A 24,041-nucleotide genomic window follows, 5' to 3' on the forward strand; every position below is an offset into this window, starting at 1 on the left:
TGTAAAACATTTTTATTCAAGTATTTTAATAAAAACACATTTATTATATATTAAATGTAAAACATTTTTATTCCAGTATTTTAAAAAGTCATATTAACATAAGTATGATTTAATAATTATCTCCCATGATATGGCTTGGGAATACAAAAGGTTAATGGGACACCAAGTTAATAGATTTTTACATGTTTTTCTAGGTGTGGATACAAATTTAATCTATAAACATGCATAATTTTCATTATATAGTCTTAAAAACATTTTCAAAGTCCATCAAGACTTGAAATCATCCACCCGTTGATAATTAAATCAACACTTGTTAGGTGTGTGTTCCTGTCTTGTATTTAGCCAACCATCATCAGATGGTCTGGCTGTTTAAATCACTGTCTTTGTTTGTTAATTAAAATAGCAAATTTGACCTAGGCGATCTTAGATATGTGTCATGGTCATTTCTATTTACAAACTTTGTCAGACTTCATCAAAGGTATCTAAAAGCCTTATGTCATGAAACTAGGCCAGAAATTAGTAAAAGAAGTTGACAGCAAAAGCTCAGTTCGAGTTCCATGAATATTGATATATGATTTATCAGTATCTTCATAGGAAAAATTGTTTCCCACTCCACCTTATTTTCATAACAATGGAATCAAATTTGCTTCTACATTCCTTACATTATTTGACCTGTTCAGAATATGAAGTTCTACTTCCACTATCAAAAGTTTAATTCAGTTTCTGTTGGGAGAAGCAGAGTCCTTCTACTGAAGTTAGTCTGTGTTCCAGCACAAAAGTATACTTTCTACCAGCTGCTTCTAATTTGCGAGAACAGTAGCCATTGGCCTGTGTGAACAGATCAAGCATATCAACTGTGTCCTGTGTTCTCATACTTTCCCATACCTTCTTCAGACTGCATACAAGCCAGCTGATACGTCTTGTTTCTTGAGGTTCAGATGGTACAAAATCATAGGTTCCTTCTCCTATAAGAGATTACAATATAATGGACTTCATGCACAACCTTGACTTGTCTCCTGGTTCTGATATGTAAAAAGATCAACTTGCAGGCTTCAAGCTCATTTACAAAAGATTTCCAAACATTTGACCTGAGAGAACTTGTTTTTCCTACATCCTAGCATGCAAAATTCCCAGCTTTTGAATCCCTTTTAAACTTTAATCAGGTGTTTTTACTATACAATATACTTCATTCAAGAAGAAGACCTGCCAGTTGGAACAATATATGCCCATATCTTGCAAAAGCAAAGCATATTACTGCTCTAAAGAGAATATATACATATATGAAGATGAAGCAATAATTGTCTAAATAAAATGCCTCAGAAAGCACAAATTCATGTCATTTAAATAAAGCCTACAAAATTTGAAAGAAATTGATTAAAAACTAGGGGACATCACAAGACACCATTTAAAATGGTAAACAGAACAAAAGACAGGAGGCCCATGGGCTTTAACAGTCACCTGAGTTACAAAGCTGCTGTTGTAACATGTCATAGAAATAATCTTGTTTCCAAAGTAAGATAATGTGAACTAAATTGTAAACGTATAATGTAAAGAGTGCTTAATGTAAACTGCCAGCCCATGTTTAGCCTTGTGATCACATTTCAATTAAAAGAAGTTGCACTCAAAATGAATTTTTTGTATATAAAGTCTTCAATTCATGAAGATAATATTACAGATTCTATCATATTTGGGTATTGAGAAGATCTTCAAAATTTGAGTCAATTTGACCCGTTTTGGCCCCACACATCAACCCCTCGGGAGTATTTCTAACCAAGTTTGATATATTTTCAATAGGAATTACCTGGGCCTTCAGGTTACTGAGATGAATGTAACATGTTTGACAATGAAAGGTCATTCTGTTTAATGAAATTGGAAACCCTTCATCCCAGCATAATACAGGCCCAATATCAGCATACTGGGTCATTTAAATGTTTTAACACCTGTGACCTTGGAAATGGGTCAAGGTCATTTGTCTTGACAAACTTTGGAGCCCTTCATCCGAGCAAGACAAAACAACGGTGGCTCTCCTTCTCATATTGATTAACAATCATGCAAAGTTTCATCCCTTTAGTATGACTGATTTCCATTAAACTTATGAAGTAGACACAACTTTTCATAGTTCATCATATAGAGTACAACTGGAAGGCTGCAGTTTGAGAACTTGACCATTGGAGTACAAAGAAGTATGTGACACGCCTTATAACAGTGCTTACTAATCAAACAAAACGTCATTCCTCTTCTATGACTACTAGCTACAAAGTTATGAAATGGACACAAATGTGTTTCTGAGACATGCGTGTGTGGACAAATAAAGTGGTGCTATGAAAAGATTGAGAAATTGACCTTTTGGTAGACAAGAATTTGGTATAACGCATCTAAATTTCATTGCTCTACAATGAAGCTGACACATAAACATTTCAGACAAACGGACAGAGCTGTCACAATAGGGCGGAAGCCACTATGATAACAATTCTTCTCAAACTTATTGATGTTCATATGAAGATTAAGTGAATCAGCACTCTTTTCAGTAAACGCAACTTCATGTCACAATGACTGAGCTCACAAAATTTGAAAGAGGTCCGATGAAAAATGTTGGATGAGTTCTCCGCATTAAGAAGATTGGACAATTAAACCAACAGATGATGAAATGCCATAATGTTATACTCCCTATCCAAATTTTTAACAGACCTATAGAAATTATACACTACAGAAAACTTACCTGCAAGACACCCATAGACTATGAGGCAATTAGTTGGACAGAGTTGCAAATAACTGTCCATATTGATATTGTTTGTCAGTGAAGGCAATGGTACAATTTGATCTCCTGATCGCATAGGTGTATCACCATCCCCAACTCCTCCTGGAGGCATAGTTGATTCACCTGTAACTACAGACAATAGTCAAGCCCAATGATAAATATGAAGAAATATCTGTAGGCACTACATATATAGATCAGGACAGGAAATCTTTTCTAGAGTGTTTTCATTAATAACTTAAGCAGATAATATTTCAATGAAAGACACATTATAGACAGTGTTTTCAGTAATAACCAAATGCCTGTTTCTTATTTTACTCGAGTACAAAATCAATTGTTTTCAGCAACAAAACAATGCTTGGTTTTTAGTCAGAACCCAACACAAACCTTTGACTTCTACACCTGGGTCTGGTGGAACATTTTCTTCAAAACCAGAGTATCTGCAAGCCTGCAAGATGAATGATAAATACTGATAATCAGAGGTAAAATAGGCCTGTAGTACTTGAAGCCTTTCAATATATGCCAAAGCCTATATGTAATGAAGAATAACAATTAATATATTTATTACAGGGATTTCAGTTCTCAAAAGTAATCTAAAAACAAGAGGCCAAATGCACCAGCATTACAAACATCTCTGACACTGGTGAAACCCAGGGTGCAGAGACCCATAATTTTCTTATAAAACTGATTCCTCCCCACTAAAAGCTTCTTCAGACCAAATTTGGGCAAAATATAATCATTGCTACAGCAGGAGTAGGATTTGAAAGAATTGACTCTATTTTAATCCCCTAAGGAGCAGAAACCCACCATTTGAACAAAATTGAGTCGTCTTCACCCATGGATGCTTCAGACCCAATTTGGGCCAACATTCAGGTATTTCTTCAGAAGAAGAATGATTTCAGAGAATTTGCTGTATTTCCCGTATTGGGCCTCACCACAGGTCAAAACCCAAAGTTTTCTCAAAACTGATTCCCTTTCACCATAGAATGCTTCAAACCAAATCTGGGCAGAGTTTAAAATTTCCTGCAGAAGTTGGATTTTAAAGAATTTGTTATCAACCTAAGGCACCTTCACCCACTGTTTCTACAAAGTTGAGTTCAGTACACACAGGGGATGCTTCAGAGCAAATTTGGGCAAAATCCAAACATTCCTACGAGAGGAACAGGATTTCAAAGAAAGTGCTCTCCTACTGGTCCCCACCCCTCCTGGTAACAAACTTTGCAATTTTTTTTTCATGTTCTGCAAAGTCAAAAGATTCCATATGGAAGATAATTTGGACTGTGGCTATCAAGTTTGTTTATATGAATGACAATGACCTACTTTCAAGGTCAACTGGGTCAATTGTGTTGAAATCTTCAAATGGCTTTTTATCAATAACTAAGAACCACAGGATGACAATACTTGGAATGCTGAAATAAAAGGTTATCACGTCAGTTCATAATAATGACCTTTGCACACTTTCCAAGGTCACGTCAAATTTCTTAAAAATCTTGAAACAATATTTTTTCATCGTTTTCTCAAGTTTCAGTTGATCTAGAGTCTTGGTATTGATATGTAAGATGTAAGGTCATCAGCTATGAGCTTTGATAATATGAAAGACCTTGATCCACTTTCAAGGTCACAGGAGTCAAATATGTTAAAGCTGTTAATTGAATTGGTATCAATTTACAACTTTAGCATACTTAGATGAAGGTCAATCATGAAAATCAAATGCCAAATATTCAAAATGACCATTAATGGCTGTCTGGAAGCAGATCAATCTAATAACTCGAATGGTTTGAGCAACAAGAACACAAGATGATCCATGTTCATGTTGTTTCATAAAAGAATCCTTCTGATAAATCATTGGAAAAAGCAATCACAAACTTCAAATTTCAAAATGGCTCACAGCAGCAATCCACAATATCAGGTCACTCTTAAAGAATCTCTAAAACATTTGATCACATTTTGAATTCCCAAAAAGTGATATCAGCAAAAATTGATTTTAAAGAATTTACAATCTGATAATTCTGGCCGGAAAGGTTGATGATGCAGGTGGACAATGTATGATTGATGCACAATACCTAATAAGCTGAAAATAATCGGAGCTATACACATTCAACCTAAATTACAAAATAATCGTACCTTCACTTCAACACAATCACCACTTACAACATTTACAAATAACAATAACTGGTCATCACTATCAACATACACATAACAAAAAGGTTATAGATAACAAAACATTGTACTTACATTGACAAGAAATACTTTAGGTGAAGGCAGTGCTAGAATTGGAGTCATCAGATCTAGAAGACTCACTGAATTGTAATAGCTAACACCTCTAAACATTTGCTGTCCTTGTGAAACAAATCCATGTGTGGACACAGAAAAAAGGAAGGATTGCAAGTTCTGAGCACTTCTACCTACAGCTACTGCATCTGAAATAGCAAGAGATCCATGAGAGATCTTGGTACCAACCATTGTACGATCTTTATTGGTTCTTTATCAGCACAATCTTTTCCCTTTTTTTCGCTCCTTTCTTGTCCCTCAAAAACTGCACAATTATAAACCAAGGGGAATCTTCACATCAAACATGAGAATGATCTTTTGGAAATATAATAATCCAATATGGCTACCTTTTAGCCATTTTGTTATTTAATCAGTCTTTTAACAGAAAATGCAAAATGAGCAATAATGAGTACCTACAAATCAAATAGAAGAATGATCAATCTGTCCAGATCATTTGAAGTAATAGTGATAACAAATTTTAACTTCAAAATCCATTGACTGTCAGCCATTTTGTTTTTATGATCAATCCCACAATTGAACATACATACCAATGCACCAAGAGAGTTTTCATATGAAATTTGAGAAAGATCCATGCAATAAACTTTCAACATCGAATATCATCATCTGTAAGCCATTCTATTTCTCTCCTCTTGTCAAAAAACTGATCATGTACAACTAGGGACTAAGACAGTCTACAAATAAAATCTGAGGAAGGGTTCAGCATTTCTCCAGAAATAGCTGTAACAAGAATTGTTTTAGGACAGAATGAGGGACAATAGACAAAGGGTAACTTGAGCAGATGGAATCATAAAATGATTAGCAATGCAGTTATTAGTGAGATGCAAACCAAGCAAACAACATTAATAATGAGCTTCCAGTTTTTTCCCCCCAATTTATTTTTTTTTAAGATGATACACAATGTACACTCAATCTTGATAAGGAAATATATTGGATTAAAATGGATGAACATATGATCTTCTTAAGAAAAATATGTGTATTTCTGTACATCATTCACCTACCTTTGACAACCTCTTTCATTTGTTGTACAGTCAAATTTGAGCACTTCAATATTGTATAGTTGAAAGGCGGCATAGAAAATATCTCTGTCATTACATTGAGATCTGTTGTTGCCCCAGGCAGAGGTTCACGACCGAAGTCAGAGTTACCAATGATAACAGCTAAATGTCTGACTGGTGTCCGCCTCGAGATCTTGGTAATCTCGCTTCATTAAATAAGAATGATTACAATATTTACAAGATATATATTTGATGACAATAATTTCTAAACTGCTAAAGGTGAAGATGTTCACTGTTATTTTCTATTTTAGCTCACCTGGTCCATTGCATTGCTGAGTGCAGGCAATGACCTGGCATTCCTTCTCTTTCAGTCTACCATTTTTTTTTAAATTTTCACTCAGGTCAACAAATGTGCATGAATTTTTACCGAATTAACCAGGAGAATCTTCAAATGGAATACAAGTGATAAATGTGGTACGTTATGTATGACTGTATCTGTAAAAAAATAGATATCCAGTTTTTTTTTTACAATGTAGGTCACAAAAGATGTGTTTAAACCATCTCTTGTCTATTTTTTTTATGTATCACTGATTTTATTGTTGTGTCCATAAAATGAGGTAAGACAGATGTTTCATATTGACAAAAAGATACTGGTAGGTGTGGTAAAGAAATCAGTGTGCATGTATGGGGCCAATTATCATTGAAAACAATTTAGAGAGGTGATTTACATAATGCAACAAAGAATGGCTGCTCTGGATAATCTGGTTGGCCAGATATATATTATTTTGTTTTGGAACATTTTCTTCAGGTTGGTAACGTCATTAGAATTGAAATTCTTATAACACAACCAGTAGACTAGGTAGACCAGATGCATAATGTATTGTATGTAGTTTTAAAACTTTTTATCATATTTCATCCAAGTGACCTTGAAAATTGAGCTTTATTATGGCTATTTATTGTTTTAATTTTATTTGAAATAAAAACAAAAGATCCCAGAGAGATCTTGGAAACCCACCATTATGTGATCCTCATCTGTTCTTTAAAAGTGGGATGTTTTCCGTTTTTTCCTCTTATTTGCACTTAATTATATGAAATTGGACAATTCCTCAAAAGAAACAGTGATACTACGGTAATCAAAATCCAACCAAGATGGCCATATATCAGCTGTCCAAATAATGATAACAAATTATGTCTGTCAAAAACCAAGATGGCCTTGCATTTGCTCAAGTGTGAAGTCCAAGGTAAACCTAAATATGAAATGTGAACATCAAACACTTCAGCAGAAAGAGCAATAACAAACTCTCACAATCTAAGATGGCTGCCTGTACGGAAACCAACAAATGAAATCTGATAATGATCCACCCAGTACTTCTAGAGAAATAGTGATAATAGCGATTTGTATTTCTGTCAAAACCCAAGATGGCCACCTGTCAGCCATCATCTAATGATAAAAATAAAATGGATACAAAGTAGACACAATAATGTTGTTGTTGTTTTTTTATTTGGTATTATCTTTAAGTATCATATTCTAGTAAAATGATATTGTATTACAAAACTGACAGAAATCCAAATCATATCCCTGAAGTAATACAGTATTGATAACAATGAAATACTATACCTTTCTTTGAACTTTTTATGGCTATGTCCATCTGAAAATAGATATCATCTTCATTTAGGGTCTTTAGAATGAATCTTTTAATAAGCCCAGGAGCCAACACACTGACTAAAGATTATAATATCAACTTTATTTATTCACAACAATTGCTAAACAAGCTATTTCAACTTATACTAATCAGTCTTGTTGGCCTGGATGTAATTGCACTAGGGTCTTATTGTGGGAGGAAACTGGAGCACACGGGGGAAAACCCACATGATCGGGCAGGAAACCACATACTTTTTCAAATCCGTTCTGGGAATCGAACCCTGATAACTGAAAGGCAAGTGCATTTGCAGTGCACCACTAGACCACCCTTGACAAAAAATTATGGTGATGGGGGAGGAGGGTGGTATTTGGATTTTCCATAGAAATACTACATCTATTATGGTTGTTTCTGCTGATACACAGGTGAATGTTTCTAGACCTGGTAACATTTTCACGTACTCCTGTATATGATAGAGGACAACACCTTAAAGGGTTTGCAGGTGGAATGAGAGAAGTGAATGCAATACAATGAAAAAAGTGAGATCGACAAGCAGGTTACTCAAAGATACACATTTGTCTGCAGGGCAATGATTTGCTGATTTTGTTTTATACAATTTAAGGTCACATAAATTTCATAAATTACAAGTTGTTGACAAATTTTCATAGAAAAAGAAAGCTAATGATACTTGTCTTCATGAAAATGCCTAGTTTTTAGCATATTTCAATATCCATAAGTGGACTTACACAGGTGTAAAAAGTCTAGGTAATTCCCTTAGTAGGAAATAAGCATCATGTGTATAAGTTTTCAGTTGATGACATCTGAAGGAGGAATTCCCCATTAAAAAGTTATGGCAAATGATCCAGAAATTTGAGAAAAGTGTCAAGTTTTCCATGTTTATCCCAAAATATCTTTAACTAGAATTACCCCCAGATACTACACCCACCTGAAGAGACAAATGACATTAAATACTTGAATCCTGTCATAGTGCCATTTTAAACAGACCAAAGTTTCCGCAATCCATGGCAAAGCAGTGGATTTTAGTTGAGTAGACATTTGTTCAGAGATCAAGAATGAACAAGAGACCCATGGGCCTTAACTGTCATCTGAATATACAACATACATTTTGTGATAGAGACTCAACAGACCTGTACTGCTCACCTGTTCAAGAGCTTACACAGAAGAGTTTGTTGGTTCATCAGTTCAATTTCTGACACTGATGACTGAGTGTTTGGGTAGTCAGAGAGAGGATTGGGGTGGACTGTTGAGTACTGGGATTGTCATTGTCATGCAGACATGGTACAGGTATTTCTCACAAATTTGATTCTTACCGATGTCATAGACATTGCTGACAACCTCAAATTCAGAAACATCAGAGGGCAAGTTAAACATATCTTCAGTCATATCAACTGCCTTCCAAACTCCATCCAGGCAGTATTCCAGACCAGTTGCTCCAAAAAACATGGACACCAGATTTTCTTTATGAAGCACATTATTGGTAACAGGAAACTGTTTCTTTTTCCCTGGTGGGGATTGTATTACACTAACAATACGAGATGACATCTAGAGTATCTGACCGTGATCTTCAAAACTGGACGATATCTTTTTCTGAAACAAACAATAAGTTATATGATCGTTTTCATATAAATCCCTTAAAATAGAATTGTTTTTATCAAAATGTGTATAATTTCTGACATACATTTCTTTGTGTTGTTGCCTTGGCTATTGATAACTCCAAGATAGGACACATTTGCGCTATCACACCATGGCTTAAGATTACATGCACTTTGAGTCTGCCATAGTTATTCGAAATATGATCAAAATTTTAAGTCTGCATGGATTTTATATATACATGTAATATGGAGTTGGTAAACGTAGTATTTCAATTTTCGACTTAACCTACTCAAAACATAAATAAATAATACGGAGGGTTGGAGGAAAGCTCTTTAATAACTGTAATGTAATAAAGTACATGTATTTATGAATTCAACTACAAATCAATATGTCATAGTCAGAGTATAATACACTTAGTCTTGGTTCATCCAGCAATGATGTCATTTTTCGGGCAAGGTTTTTATTTTTAAGATCATCGACACATTAGTTTAATTAGATGTGAAAGAACAATGAAAATACACATTCCTGTCGAGTGCTCCAATCAAGAATTGAACCTGCTCTACCAACCGACCCAAAGAGGCATGTTCTATCAGCAAAGTAACAAAGACCATAATCAATTTACAATTAGCACTGACCGACTCCTTTTATGCTACTTCCCCTGTTTTTATGGAGATTTCTTAAATCTGAACCCAAGACTCCAAATACCACAACCCATGGAGTTTTGTTGGCCATTGATCAAATTTCCCTTTAAGTTGTGCAGTAGAGTTACGGCTAGAGACCAAAGGGTCAATAGTTCAAACCCAAGCAATGGCATGGTGTTTTTCATAACCCCTTCCTATAAGGAAGATTGGACTCCTGATCAGTAGAAATTATCAACAAACTACAAGACCTTTTGGAGATAGCAGCAAACATGGGCCACAAAAAACTCTTGATAATGGGAGACTTCAACTATCCCGGAATAAATTGGGATTCTTGGAACACCAAGGGAGAAAGCACAGAAACAAAAGAATGCAAGTTCATAGAAAAGCTTTAATAAAAACTCTGTGCAAACATGAGTCAGAAATGACAAGATGGTGAGTAGGAGACAATCCCAACATTTTACATCTAGTAATAACTGATGATGAAAACTATCAAGAATTGAATACTGTTAAGTTAGTGCACTCAGAGTAAAAGTTAGAGTTAAGCAAAATAAAATGGGACTGCGTTACGGATAATTCTAACAGTATCAACTGGATCAATTTCAGGTATATGCTAAAAGAAGTAGAAGAAATCATGTGCCTACAAAGATCATTACAATAGGAAGAAACAACAAGTACAGCTTTCTCATTGATGAAATGACAAAGGAAGCCATAAAAAAGAAACATGCCTTTTCTAAGAAGGCAATAAACAGCAAGGATGTAGCAACAAGAATGACTATAATAAAGTCAGAAAAGTAAAGTAACAAACTTGTTAACTCAGGAAACAGTATGAATATGATATTGCCAAAAAAGCCATCTGGAACTATATACAATCAAAATCAACAACAACATCAAATATCAGAGATCTCTATTCAAACCCAGAAAATTAAAATTCAGCAAAAACCACAATTGATAAAGATAGAGCTGATGTACTGTGTAAGATTTCCAGTAATGATTTTGTAAAGGAAGAGGAGGAGGAAGTCACACTGCCTTGTATCAATGAGAATCAAAGGTGAATGAAGAGATGACAGTCATGGCTGTAAAAGAAGAGATTGTACCAGACAAATGCAAACACATGAAATTGGGTAATTAGATTGCTCAAGGACAGGAAACCTTTTAGTTCAACATATCACCTCCATGGGACACACTTACAGACAGTAACCCAGGAAAAAAAATCTAGCTCAATGTTTGCTCTTCTCAGGAGAACTTTCCTGTTCATGGATCAAAGGTATTTTATACCTTTATACAAATGCCTGGTACGCTCACATCTGGATTACATGTGGCCTGTATGGGCAGCATATAATAAAAACACATCAATAAGATAGAGGGAGTACAAAGATGGGCAACCAAGTGCCTTCAGGCATGAGTAACCTCAGCTACAGCCACAGACTGGAGAGACTACATCTACCAACATTAGCCTTCAGAAGAGTAAGAGAAGATATTATAGAACTGTACAAAATCATTAACTGAACATATGAACAGGAATGCTGCAATTCAGTAATGTTACGGGATGGCGCTGCTCAACGACGCTTTCAACAATGTTAAGAAAAAACTTTTTTCAATTAGATCGGCAACCATTTGGAATAAATTATCTGAACATGTAATTTCAGCAAATGATATTAACAGATTTGAAAATGAATTTGAACTGGAAAAACTAAGAACTGTTCTTCAAATACAGAGCTGCAATCACATAATTATCAAATTGTATACATAACGCACATTTGTAAGAGAACTGTGCATAATAACTGTAATATCTTACGTATTTTAAGTCTGGTTCAGAGGACTTATATATGAAAATAAACTTATCTTAATAGTTCATGTAAAACGGCTCGACAAAATGACTGTTACGTACCGGGATACGAAACCGATGTCGATAGGATACGTAAGCCACACCGTGCTTCTCTTCTTACATTTGAACTGTTGAAATACTATGGTTGTGTTCAATGTAGTTATGACTAAAGTGGCTGCTGAATATGTGTACCGTTACTCACTTGTATCCTAAGTGGTCTTGCGGCGACAGCTCCCAAAAACACACAGACCAGCTTCCATGCTCGCTTCAACTCTGTTTTCTCACACTGCGCATGCGCTACTTCCGGCAATACTCACACCCCTTGCACACTAGAGGCAAATACTTACCCCAGTAAATCCTACCCCCCAGGATACTTTCACTACACTCCTCCCAACTTTATGATGAAGGAGTTGATCCCCAGTAGGATACTTCACCTGCAGGTACGTCGGAAATTGACCATATCCCGGCATGCTGATGTAGGCCAAAAGCTACTGTGATATTCAACAGATTTTGGGAGAATGCCTTACCTTAATGTGTCCTGGGCAAGAAGCCTCAGTGGCACATTCATCAGAGTGTATGAAGAAGCCATGTGCTCTGATGTCTGTCCTTTTATCTGGGACCAAGCATTATGCCCGAGGTACATCAGCCGCCTGCTCGCTGTTAATTGAACAGTCTCCTTGCATTCTCGGCTGATGCCTGCAGAAAGGCATCCACCTGGATCTGCTGAATTGGAGCGATTATCTCTACAACCGAATAAAGCTGATTCGGAGCAGACCACTTTTGACCTGCTTTCACAAAATATGGGGCATCTGTCTCCAAGACGATCCTGTCTGCCGCAACTGCCTTCAGGGCATGAACCTGTGGTCCGGAGAAAGACTGGACCATGCGAGTAAATCCCAGGTACAGGTTGGGAAACGCTGCTAACCACTGGCTGAGGACATACTCGTCTCCAGAAAAACAATGCAAGTATATCCTCTGATCAGCAGGTACATTCTTCCTCACAAGATGCAACAGCAACATGTAGGCCTCTGTCCCAGTATCTCCTGGCATTCCTCTACAGTGAAGCACCAAGGTGTGTCGTCCCCGCAAAAGCGTCAACACTCTCTCCAGTAAGTCCATCTGTTCTGGCCAGCCCCACCTCACCTATTGCAGTGACTCTTCCTAGCCAGGAAAGCTCCTTTAACCTCCTGAAAGATTCATCTTCGTCTTTCTGGTGACGGAAATGGTGTTTGGGGTGGAGGCCTACTGCAACTACCATATCCTCGGGAAGGTCAAGAAGACTCCGTCCGGTCGGATAGGTATAGGGATCACAGAAGGACACACACAACCCAACCGGATCAACTTCCTTCCCACTCTCCACAGTTGTTCCCGCCAAACATCTTCAAATGATGCTCCCTGGGACAGTCCCATAGCTTTGACAGTGTGATCAAGATGGGAGTGTGCATCAAATGCTACAGGTAATTATGGTGATTTCTGCACCCGAATCCATGCGTGCCTGTACATGCACATTTCCAATGGTAATCGGCACAGAAGATGATCCAGCACAGACCCTATATACACCAAGTTCCTCTTTCTCTGCCTCAAGTACCTCCAGTTCTGTCTTTTCTTGGACACTCTGGCCAGAAGCCAAGGTAGTGCCGTCATCAGGGGATTTACTAGAGATATGGTCAGCAGAGGGAATGGTGTCAGCGCTACCTTCCTCAAAATCATCAACCTCAGAGGTTCTAGAAGCCTCTGTCTGGGGAGCTGAATCTTTCGACCCTTTTTTCTTTTGTCGCCCAGGGATTAGGTCGATCTTCCTGGGCCCTACGCGTTTAAATCCTTCCTTCCGGCCTCTTCCTTCTTGTGCTTTTTCCAGGTTCTACAGTCAGTGCTCCAGATAGCCTGCGTGAATGCGTTTTCACGCACAATATTTCTAATTTCACGCTAGGAAAAAAATAAGATTTGCGTCATTAACCCGTGCGAAATCCGGACTCTGCGTCAATGTCCGGCTCCAATAGTACGTAGTTAGAAAACTCAATAATCTAAGTCAAACAGACACTTATCAAGTAAACGAAACTCATAACAAGCGCTTTCTTGATCGTGATTATAAACCAGTCGCATAGCAAATATGGCGCTGTCAAAAATGTTTACAAATTCAGTGTTACCCTAATATGGAAAAACCCATACACTTGATGAAGGCAGGGGTGAAAAAACCCCTCAATTTATAAAGGTAGGAGTGAAAACCCCACATGTCAAAAAGTTATCTGGAGCACTGTACTTATAAATAAATGATGAAAATAAAGATAAAAGATTAGGAAGTGGGGTATATTTAGATGTTAGGCCATGCTCACTTTGTTTTCATTTTCAATTAAATTTCAGTCATTGACATAACAGCAGTAAAATTTTGAGGTTAGAGTTAACAATGCTTTGCATGATAAGAGTTATCAGATTACCTTTTTGTTAAATCATAAATGTGCTAATTTGGGTGCATTTTTCTAACTCCAGCTTGTGATTGTTTCACCTGTGATGTTATTTGAACTGTTTACATGTACTGATGTTACCTATGTACAGGGACAGTGACTCGGTGTGACTAAATACTGAGATCAGTATTGTAATCAGAAGTTAACCTTTGTCTGACCAACCATTGTTGGTTGGAGTGATTATATTAGCAATAACTATAATCTCAATCTATAAACAATCATATAAGATATTAAAAATTACTCATATATTTTATCTTACAGACGAGAGATAATAAATAATTTGGTGACAAGCTTGTGTACATTGTGATATAACAGGTTTGTTTACCTGTATATGTGATACATGTACAATCTACATTTCCACCTGGTAATTATAATAGTAGACTCCATCATTATTTGTTACTTTATCATATACACTGTGATAAGTTACCTGTGTTAAAACTTTATTAAAATATTGAATTCTGTCACCCTTAGATCTCCTGGAGAGGAGATCAAATTTGATTCACTGCAGTTCGTATAGGGAAAAATGTTTTAAGTGTATTTGTTCATTTTCATGATTATTTTCACATTATGTCACACCTATATGTCAGAACCTGTTGACTGTTGTTCTGAGAACTGCATCCTTTTACTTACTGAATGTTTATAGGTTCAAAATTGACAATGGCAGTTAATCCAAGGGAGATAAGTACCATATGACTATCAATGTACAATATAAGAAAGCGATATAAGATAGCTGTATATATGAAGATATACCCCATCAGTGCTCCAGATAGCCTGCGTGAATGCGTTTTCACGCACAATATTTCTAATTTCACGCTAGGAAAAAAATAAGATTTGCGTCATTAACCCATGTGAAATCCGGACTCTGCGTCAATGTCCGGCTCCAATAGTACGTAGTTAGAAAACTCAATAATCTAAGTCAAACAGACACTTATCAAGTAAACGAAACTCGTAACAAGCGCTTTCTTGATCGTGATTATAAACCAGTCGCATAGCAAATATGGCGCTGTCAAAAATGTTTACAAATTCAGTGTTACCCTAATATGGAAAAACCCATACACTTGATGAAGGCAGGGGTGAAAAAACCCATCAATTTATAAAGGTAGGAGTGAAAACCCCACATGTCAAAAAGTTATCTGGAGCACTGTACAGTCTCTCTTGAAGTGTCCCTTCTTTTTGCAAAAGAAACATTCTGCATCCTTCTTCTTGAACACTTTTTCTTCCTTTGACTTTGCAGGCTTTGCCTCAGCACAATCCAGCCGCTTCTGGATTTCTGTGAGGGCCTTTTGAATTTCTTCCCATTTGGTGCTCTCAGCAGAAGACCCGACAGCATTTACGTTGTATTTTTCCTCCTTCTTTTTCTTCTTGCTGTCAACTGCCTGTGAAATATACTGGAAATGTTTCACCCTATCCAGTGCTTGCCGTATTGACTTTGGGTTTTCTAGACAGACATGCTTGCCTGCTTCCCTATCCCAGCAACCTTAGCAAAATTTAGTGAGAACTTCCTTCCGGCTGTATTTTTCAGGAAGTTCCTTGAAAGCATGTGTGGCTAGAGTGAGGACACAATTAGCCCAATCCTCTAAGGATTCATCCTCACGCTGTTGAGCTAGGTGGAACTTTGCCTTTGAGGTCTCTGCTAGTTCCATGTCTCCAAAGCGTCCCTCTAAAATCTTCATTGTTTTTTTAAAAGAATAACTTCCCCCTTCCTGTGTGACAGTGGTTAAGAAGTCTAGTGACTTACCTTCCAAGCACCAGCTGAGGTAATCACGACTTTCCTTTTTCGTCGAACAAAGAACAGACTGATAACTTTCAAACTTTCGTTTGAACGACAACCAATTTGTCTTGCCATTAAATGTCAAATTCTTTGGTAACAATTTAGGGTTTCCTCTAGAGCGATGTCTTGATGATTTGCCGCTCCGATAACATGCGTTGTTGTCACTATCCTCTGAACTCGAAGACGAATGGTAATGTCGACACCCTATGCCGCCGACTCTTCGATGTCCTTCGCTCCGATCCAGAAGAACTGGAGCTCTGGCGCTCACTACGACGTGTCTTCGAACCCTTACGACCCCGCTTTGAATGCCTATGTCTTCTTATGGGAGAAGGTGAAGGACTGTCTCGCCGGGATCTGGAATTATAACACTGAGAGCGGCGGGTATGGTCATACCAACTCCCACGATGAAACCCAACATGTCCTTTTGACCCTGACCTTGACCCTGACCTTGATCTTGAGGACGACCTTGACCAACTTCTAAGTCCACATCCGGATACTTTGCTTTCCGCTTGAAGCCTAGAAGACTCTCTAGCATCCTTTACCCTGTGTATCTCAGACCGAATCATGTGTGTATCATCTGGCCTAGAAGGCTCATGAACATACCTTGACTTATCTGGCCCAGAAGGCTCACTAGTATTTTGCTTGGTGTTCTCCTTCAGTTGACGCTCAATCAACTCCAGCTGATATCGGTGATGTTCCAACAACTGTCGTCGGAGCCATTCTGGAGAGGGGGTCCTTGAGAATACCATGGGATCCTGTGGTGATTTAGACACCCCTAGTCTTGCAAGTCTCCTTTCTAGGGATTGCATTGAGGTCCGACTAATATGTGATCCCTGTTCAAGATGTGATGATTCAGCGAGGAGGGCTGCGAGTTAATCTCGTCCGGGTCCTCATAATCTTCACCAGACACACTACCCAACACTCTCATGCCAACTTTAGAACAATGCCCTGCTAGTGACCTTGCATTGTTGCCCCTGTCCTTTTGGTACACTGAAAAATCTGACCTTTTGACAGGTTCCTCCTGCTGTTTCACGGAATTCTCCGCTATGGTTGGCCATCTTTCCGTATTCACTTTTTCACAAGGGTTTGTGATCTGATGAGAGTGGGGTAGTGACATGCTTGTCTGCAGTGTATCTGACTTAACATCTGTCAGATTTGTGTTCGGCAATTGGGGACCTATAGGGCTAGAAGCCTCTTCCCTTTCCCGCCGTGACACTGTGGTACCATGGTCAGGTACAGTGAAATCCATGGAGCTGAGATACTCCACGTCCGGTGTTCGCCCCAGTAATATCTGGCGTAATTGGCCCTACCCGTTCCCGTAAATCAACTAAGGTTCTAGCTTTTTATGACCAATTCCTGGTAAACATCTCGCCAGGTCCGATTCACTGGCAGTATTTATCCGAAATGACATTATTTCAATGTTTTGCGAAATACAAATCTAATCGAAAGTTTACAATGAATTTATATGAAAATATTTGTAAAGGAACTGTAATAATGTTATTCCTGTAACAAATAATTACGTACCTATATTGTTACGAGTTATCCTGGGATTGTCCCGTTGATTTCAGTCACGGCCGTGTTTACAAAATCTCCCGTAAGAACGAATCTGTCGTCTGCCACACACACGTAGTCCACCTGTCACTTAACTGTTTTTTTCTAACAATTTACCAACGAAACCGTGAGACACCAGAGTTCGTGGTCACTTCTGACACCATTAAAGTGGCTACTGAATACGTGTACCGTTACTCACTCGTATCCTAAGTGGTCTTGCGGCGACAGCTCCCAAAAACACTCAGACCAGCTTTCATAAATCTAATACGTCTAATGGACAAACTACTAGATACAAGCGCGTAGATACCGATAATACTTTATCGCTTATAAAAGCCTGATACAATGTATTACCCTTAAGGTAGACTTACGAAAGTCATTTTATACAGCAGAGAAAAACAATAACTAATATCGGTGTAGGAGATGTCCACAGAACGGATAGAAAAAAAACAAAGGATATATAAGATACGTCCATTAGGCGGATAGGAACAATAACTTAGGATATATAGGGGATGTCCATTAGGCGGATAGGAATAATAACTAAGAATATATAGGGGATGTCCATTAGACGGATAGACACAATTATCAAGAACATATAGGGGATGTCAATTAGGGGGATAGGAGCAATTACTAAGGGTATATATGGGATGTCCATTAGGCGGATAGGAGCAATTACTAAGGGTATAAAAGGGATGTCCATTAGACGGTTAGGAACAGTAATTAATGATATATTGGGGATGTCCATTAGACAGATAGGAACAATAATTCAGGATATATAGGAGATGTCCATTAGACAGATAGGAACAATAACTAAGGATATATAGGGGATGTCCATTAGGTGGATAGGAACAATAACTAAGGATATATAGGGGATGTCCATTAGGCGGATAGGAACAATTACTAAGAATATATAGGGGATGTCCATTAGACGGATAGACACAATTATCAAAAATATATAGGGGATGTCAATTAGGCGGATAGGAACAGTAATTAATGATATATTGGGGATGTCCATTAGACGGATAGGAACAATAATTCAGGATATATATGAGATGTCCATTAGACGGATAGGAACAATGACTAAGGATATATAGGGGATGTCCATTACGCGGATAGGAACAATAACTAAGGGTATATAGGGGATGTCCATAGGCGGATAGGAACAATTACTAAGAATATATAGGGGATGTCCATTAGACGGATAGACAAAATTATCAAGAATATATAGGGGATGTCAATTAGGCGGATAGGAACAATTACTAAGAATAGGTAGCAGTAAACAGTTAATTTGCATTTTTCCTGAAATTATTTGTCATGTTTGAGATATACAGGTATAGCAGATTGGTTATGAAAAATACATCATTACATGTATATATATTTATAAACTGCATAACAATTACATTAACAGTAGAGAGATGAAATTTTTGTAAATAAAAATTTCCTCTGATTTCTGACATTTGGTTACCTACTGAAAAAATGCTAAAAATGCAAAAATACTGCTACTTCCAACCCTACACTACAACTTTCTAGGAGAAATTTAATTCTAAAGACCTATCTTACAATCAACAACACTGTCATGGTAACAAAGTACTTACATTTCAGCAAATTCCAACTCGGAAATTCTTCATAACATGACCACATGTAAACACTATGAAAATTTCACTTCCTGTAAGCTAGTTTTTGGTGCTACTTCGAGACTGCCCAAATAGTAATCTCCAACACAAAGCTAAAATATTATCCTGAAAAAAATGAAACCCCACATTGTCCACTTTAACATGACAGGACCAATTTTAGCAAGGATTTTTTTGTTTCATTTTTAATTAAAACCTGTATCATGGGGTAATCTAATGAGCAAAAATATCACCCATGGCCACACCGAGAAACTGTGTACTGCTACCTTATACATCACAATTAGTTTTTTTAAACAAAAACTTCAAATTAGCATCTGACACATTTCTTGAAAGTAATTAACAGTGATATGACATAAGATAATCTTAAATGTCATGTGTATGACATCACAAACACCTATGCTTACTGCCCCCACCCTTCTTCAAGTGTAATATTAGAAACCCTATGACATTGCAATATTGTTCGAAAAATAGTCTTTTTTACAGCAGTAACTATGGAAATGTAATTTTATGACAATATTAACATGATTGTATGCCCAATCTATGAGAAATACACACACATCATTGAGTAAAAATCATCAAAGCAGAGAATTTATCCAAAATTCAAAAACTCACACTTTCCTTCTTATTTACCATGGATACCACACCTTAAACTATTGGAATTGCCCTATAATCCAGCCAAATACATTCTAAGGTTGTTACTGACTTATTTTATACCTGTTACCTACTGTAGAACAGTTTTCAAACTGATACCAAGCCTTTTGAAAACAGCTGAAATTCTCACCCACAAGAGCACCCAAATTACCTCCCTTTATGCACCCCTGATGAAATTAAAATAAAATCATTATGAACAAGTTTCAGTGTGTTTTTTTATGTATTTATAGCAATTATGGAAAGGATTAAACTTAATCAAACATAGTAAAGCACTTTTAAATAGATTAATTTTTTTAATGTGCTATTATACATCACAATTTGTTTTTTTGATTTCATTAAAATCCCTCTGAGTGTCTAGAAAATGATCACACGAACAAAACGATATATTGCTTTACTGTGTATCTTGAATAGCTATCGAGTAATGTGGATTTTCCCGCATGGTGTGTTTTGACCTATTCTGCTCTCAAATCAGGAAGAAAGGGAGGTAATTTGAAAAATTAAAACCTCAATAAGTCTTAAATTTACTTGAATAAAGTTGCAATTGAAACTGAATCAGGTAGTTTGTGCTTCAGTGAATTTAGATAACTGGAAAGCAGATTGATACTACATATATAAAGTCTGATGTTATGACATCATGGTAACAGCTGATGTCATCAGTACTATGACGACATCAATTGCTAATGATGGCTTCACCAATGCACTGTGATGTCATAGCGAAGGCTAGAAATCCAACAAAAACTTTTATTATATTCTTAGTAATTGTTCCTATCCGTCTAATTGACATCCCCAATATATCCTTAGTTATTGTTCCTATCCGCCTAATTGACATCCCCAATATATCCTTAGTAATTGTTCCTATCCGCCTAATGGACATCCCGTATATATTCTTAGTAATTGTTCCCATCCGTCTAATGGACATCCCCTATATATCCTTAGTAATTGTTCCTATCCGCCTAATGGACATCCCCTATATATCCTTAGTAATTGTTCCTATCTGTCTAATGGACATCCCCTATATATCCTTAGTAATTGTTCCTATGCATCTAATGGACATCCCCTATATATCCTTAGTAATTGTTCCTATCCATCTAATGGACATCCCCTATATATCCTTAGTTATTGTTCCTATCCGCCTAATGGACATCCCCTATATATCCTTAGTAATTGCTCCTATCCGTCTAATGGACATTCCCTATATATTCTTGATAATTGTGTCTATCCGTCTAATGGACATCCCCCATATATCCTTAGTTATTGTTCCTATCCGTCTAATGGACATCCCCTAAATACCCTTAGTAATTGTTCCTATCTGCCTAATGGACATCCCATATATATTCTTAGTAATTGTTCCTATCCGTCTAATGGACATCCCCTATATATCCTGTGTTATTGTTCCTATCTGTCAAATGGACATCACCAATATATCATTAATTATTGTTCCTATTCATCTAATGGACATCCCCTATATATCCTTAGTAATTGTTCCTATCCGCCTAATGGACATCCCCTATATATAGTTAGTTATTGTGTCTATCCGCCTAATGGACATCCCCTATATATCCTTAGTAATTGTTCCTATCCGCCTAATGGACATCCGCTTTCTAATCAAGGTAGAAAAGCACTGCATGTTTGCACTGTTTACAAAATGTATTAATGTGAGCTTCAATATTGAGAATATACTCCGCCGTTTGATAGATGTGTTGGCATCATTTGTAATGATGGATGATAGAAATTGGGATCACCAAAGGCAAATGATATTGAAAAGGTTCGTACACATTTTTTAACATAACTAATATTCTTTTTAATCTACCTCAAATCTTATGATATATTGTAAACTACATCGTTTTCCATTTGAATGTTACAGGAATTTTGGGAATAACTAGATATCGGTTTTAATTACTTACGTCAGGAAATCATATTTTGAATCGTGCATATGACTTTTTTTAGATATGGAAATACGAGAAATCATATGGTGTCAAATGCGTTAATTTTGTAAAGAAAAAAAAAGAAATGCTTTTTGTTTCATTTGATTTCAGCAGAGACGTATATATCACGTGTTATATATGTCTGGTTTCAGATATGTATTGGAAAGAGAACCAATGTATGACAATAATTTTACCAAGATATTACTATTTATTTTTTACTAAGGCTGACAACATCTTTAACACCTATAAACACCTTATTGAAAATATTACTTTACCATGTTAATTAACTAAGTGCACCAGTCATTAAAATGTAGAATTCTTATAACTAAAATACGTGAACCTGTGCCGTGATTGTTTTTTAGTTGAATTTTGTCGATACAATAGTACTCCAAGGTCTAGACGATTCTGTAATATATGCATTATGATTCTTTTCTTTTAATTTCTTGAATTAATACGTATAAGATCTAAGGAAAAAAGAACATAAAAAATACTATTGGAAAAAATCATTGTGAAGATGGTATCAGGCTGTGGGGAAATATTTACCTGAAGGTAATCAATTAAGAAATAACTAACCCATTGTATGATAAATGTGTATCTCATTCTCTATGTTTTGCATACGCCGTGATGTAAATTCTGATCTCACCATACTACCCTACCTGATCTCCTCATACAGCGGTCACTGATAATTGATCAGTTAGCAGACGACCGCGCAACTCAAGCTGATTCCTCAGTCGTACTGAACTTTATATTTGTTATTTGATCTTTTCATGAAATCTACAATGATTGGTATTCATATCTGAACTTTTTCTATTAGAAAAAATAGATAACAAAGCATCCATATATATTTATAGGTCATTTGATATAACACTAGAAATAGGATAAAGTAGTCGATAAATATAGGATTTGAGTGGGTAACATTCCGATCCATTAGACGTATGAGATTTTCGGGCATCGTTGCACACTAGAGGCAAATACTTATTCAAGGGTGGATAACCGGCCAACTGACGTCATTGCTAAAGCTGCATAAAAAACAGAACAGGCCCCACTCGTATAAAATATCTCAATTTCAGATTTCCTCAAGCCCAGATTTTCCTCAGCTAATATCTCCTTGAAAATATCTTGTATGAAAATTCCTCAAGGAATTTCAGGACATCCTAGCCGAGGAATTCCTCCTGTTCCCTGAGAAAATTTTATACACGCCGTTTTTGAGGAGATGTCAGCAAATATTCACAAGAACATTCCTATCAATGTACTGTCCAGATTTAGATGAAAAAGCAACGTACGTGCCAATTTATAAGTGAAAGCAGTGAATGTTAAGCATGTCAATGTGTCTGACATTCTTGGTCTTACAAAGGTTTACCAGGCAACTACAAATCCGGAGCCATAAATGTGTATTTAACCCGAAGCAAATGAAAATCGTCGTTTTCTTTACAATAAAGAAACAAATACAATTAATATAATCAGTGAATTAATGTTTATGCCAATGAACGTATACGTTCAAAATTCAGCACACTTTTAAAACAAATAAAAAACATATTCCACTAATATCTCGCATTTTTTCTATGCTTCATTTTGGAAATTAGAATTATCTCGGAGAAAATGGCAGACGATGTTGACGACGATTGGACGGAATTGTTTGAATGTGCTTGTAATTACATAAAACAATTTTCCAGAAATTTCGACAGCGAAAAGCTGCTATATTTCTATTCAAGATACAAACAGGTTGAGTATACATTTGTAGCCCTGGCCATATGACGATTTTGTCACAGTACACATGTATTAGAGATAGACGAGTATGTCCAACCCCCTACACTGTACATTGTCTAATCATTGACGTATATACAACACAGAGATTGGCAATCCACAGTTCTTGTAGATTATGGTGATTTTGGTGATTATGCATTTATTTTAAACATTATAAACTGTTTTTAATGAAAGAATAAAAATATTTTTAAATAACCATATTTATTGTGTCACGCAAGACCGGAAAACGATTTACAGGATCAGGCAGGTTATATGTAGAATTGGGCCATTGAACTGTTCTTTGTGTAATAATTTTGTTTTTAAACGGCCTCAGGTACTTGTGTCCCTAGTCCTGGGATTCTCCTGCAAACAAAAATGTAGGGTTTTTTTTGCCAAAATGTTGAATACAAAAAACAAAAAAGGTTATGCAGTAAAAAATTAGGGTCAGCCAACAAACAGGAAACATATATTTTTTTTGATAATTTTCATGATCTTATCCCCAATATACTCCTGAATTTCTGATGCTGGCTATGGCAGTCATCTTCTTT

At 36.6% G+C, this 24,041-nt stretch overlaps 2 protein-coding genes and 1 pseudogene across 5 annotated transcripts in view; 1 reads left to right on the forward strand and 2 right to left on the reverse strand.

The window, feature by feature from the left end:
- On the reverse strand, nucleotides 1–17,814 carry LOC132554808 (uncharacterized). Of its 4 annotated transcripts, none has more exons than XM_060219122.1 (8): nucleotides 17,520–17,814; nucleotides 9,014–9,290; nucleotides 7,661–7,691; nucleotides 6,046–6,248; nucleotides 4,991–5,175; nucleotides 3,143–3,203; nucleotides 2,720–2,881; nucleotides 1–965 (listed from the first exon to the last, which is right to left on the reverse strand). In XM_060219122.1, exons 2-8 carry the CDS (start codon nucleotides 9,243–9,245, stop codon nucleotides 712–714), a joined length of 1,128 nt encoding a protein of 375 aa, XP_060075105.1. In that variant the 5' UTR covers nucleotides 9,246–9,290; nucleotides 17,520–17,814; the 3' UTR covers nucleotides 1–711. The 4 variants fall into 4 exon arrangements, with proteins under 4 accessions (XP_060075105.1, XP_060075102.1, XP_060075103.1 ...); XM_060219119.1 differs by having other exon boundaries at nucleotides 2,720–2,887; XM_060219120.1 differs by lacking the exon at nucleotides 17,520–17,814 and adding an exon at nucleotides 16,599–16,636 and having other exon boundaries at nucleotides 2,720–2,887.
- LOC132554797 (putative deoxyribonuclease TATDN2) lies at nucleotides 12,423–13,271 on the reverse strand (annotated as a pseudogene).
- Nucleotides 13,277–24,041, forward strand: part of LOC132554798 (acyl-CoA-binding domain-containing protein 6-like) — a 21,095-nt gene continuing 10,330 nt past the window's right edge. Inside the window, exons 1-2 of the mRNA XM_060219110.1 lie at nucleotides 13,277–13,620; nucleotides 13,953–13,974. Of these exons, the coding sequence (XP_060075093.1) occupies nucleotides 13,277–13,620; nucleotides 13,953–13,974 (366 nt within the window). The remainder of the gene's footprint in view (nucleotides 13,621–13,952; nucleotides 13,975–24,041) is intronic.

This window comes from Ylistrum balloti, unplaced genomic scaffold, assembly GCF_031769215.1.
Source record: "Ylistrum balloti isolate Yb309-2 unplaced genomic scaffold, AGI_CSIRO_Ybal_v1 Utg370444, whole genome shotgun sequence".
NCBI lineage: Eukaryota > Metazoa > Mollusca > Bivalvia > Pectinida > Pectinidae > Ylistrum > Ylistrum balloti.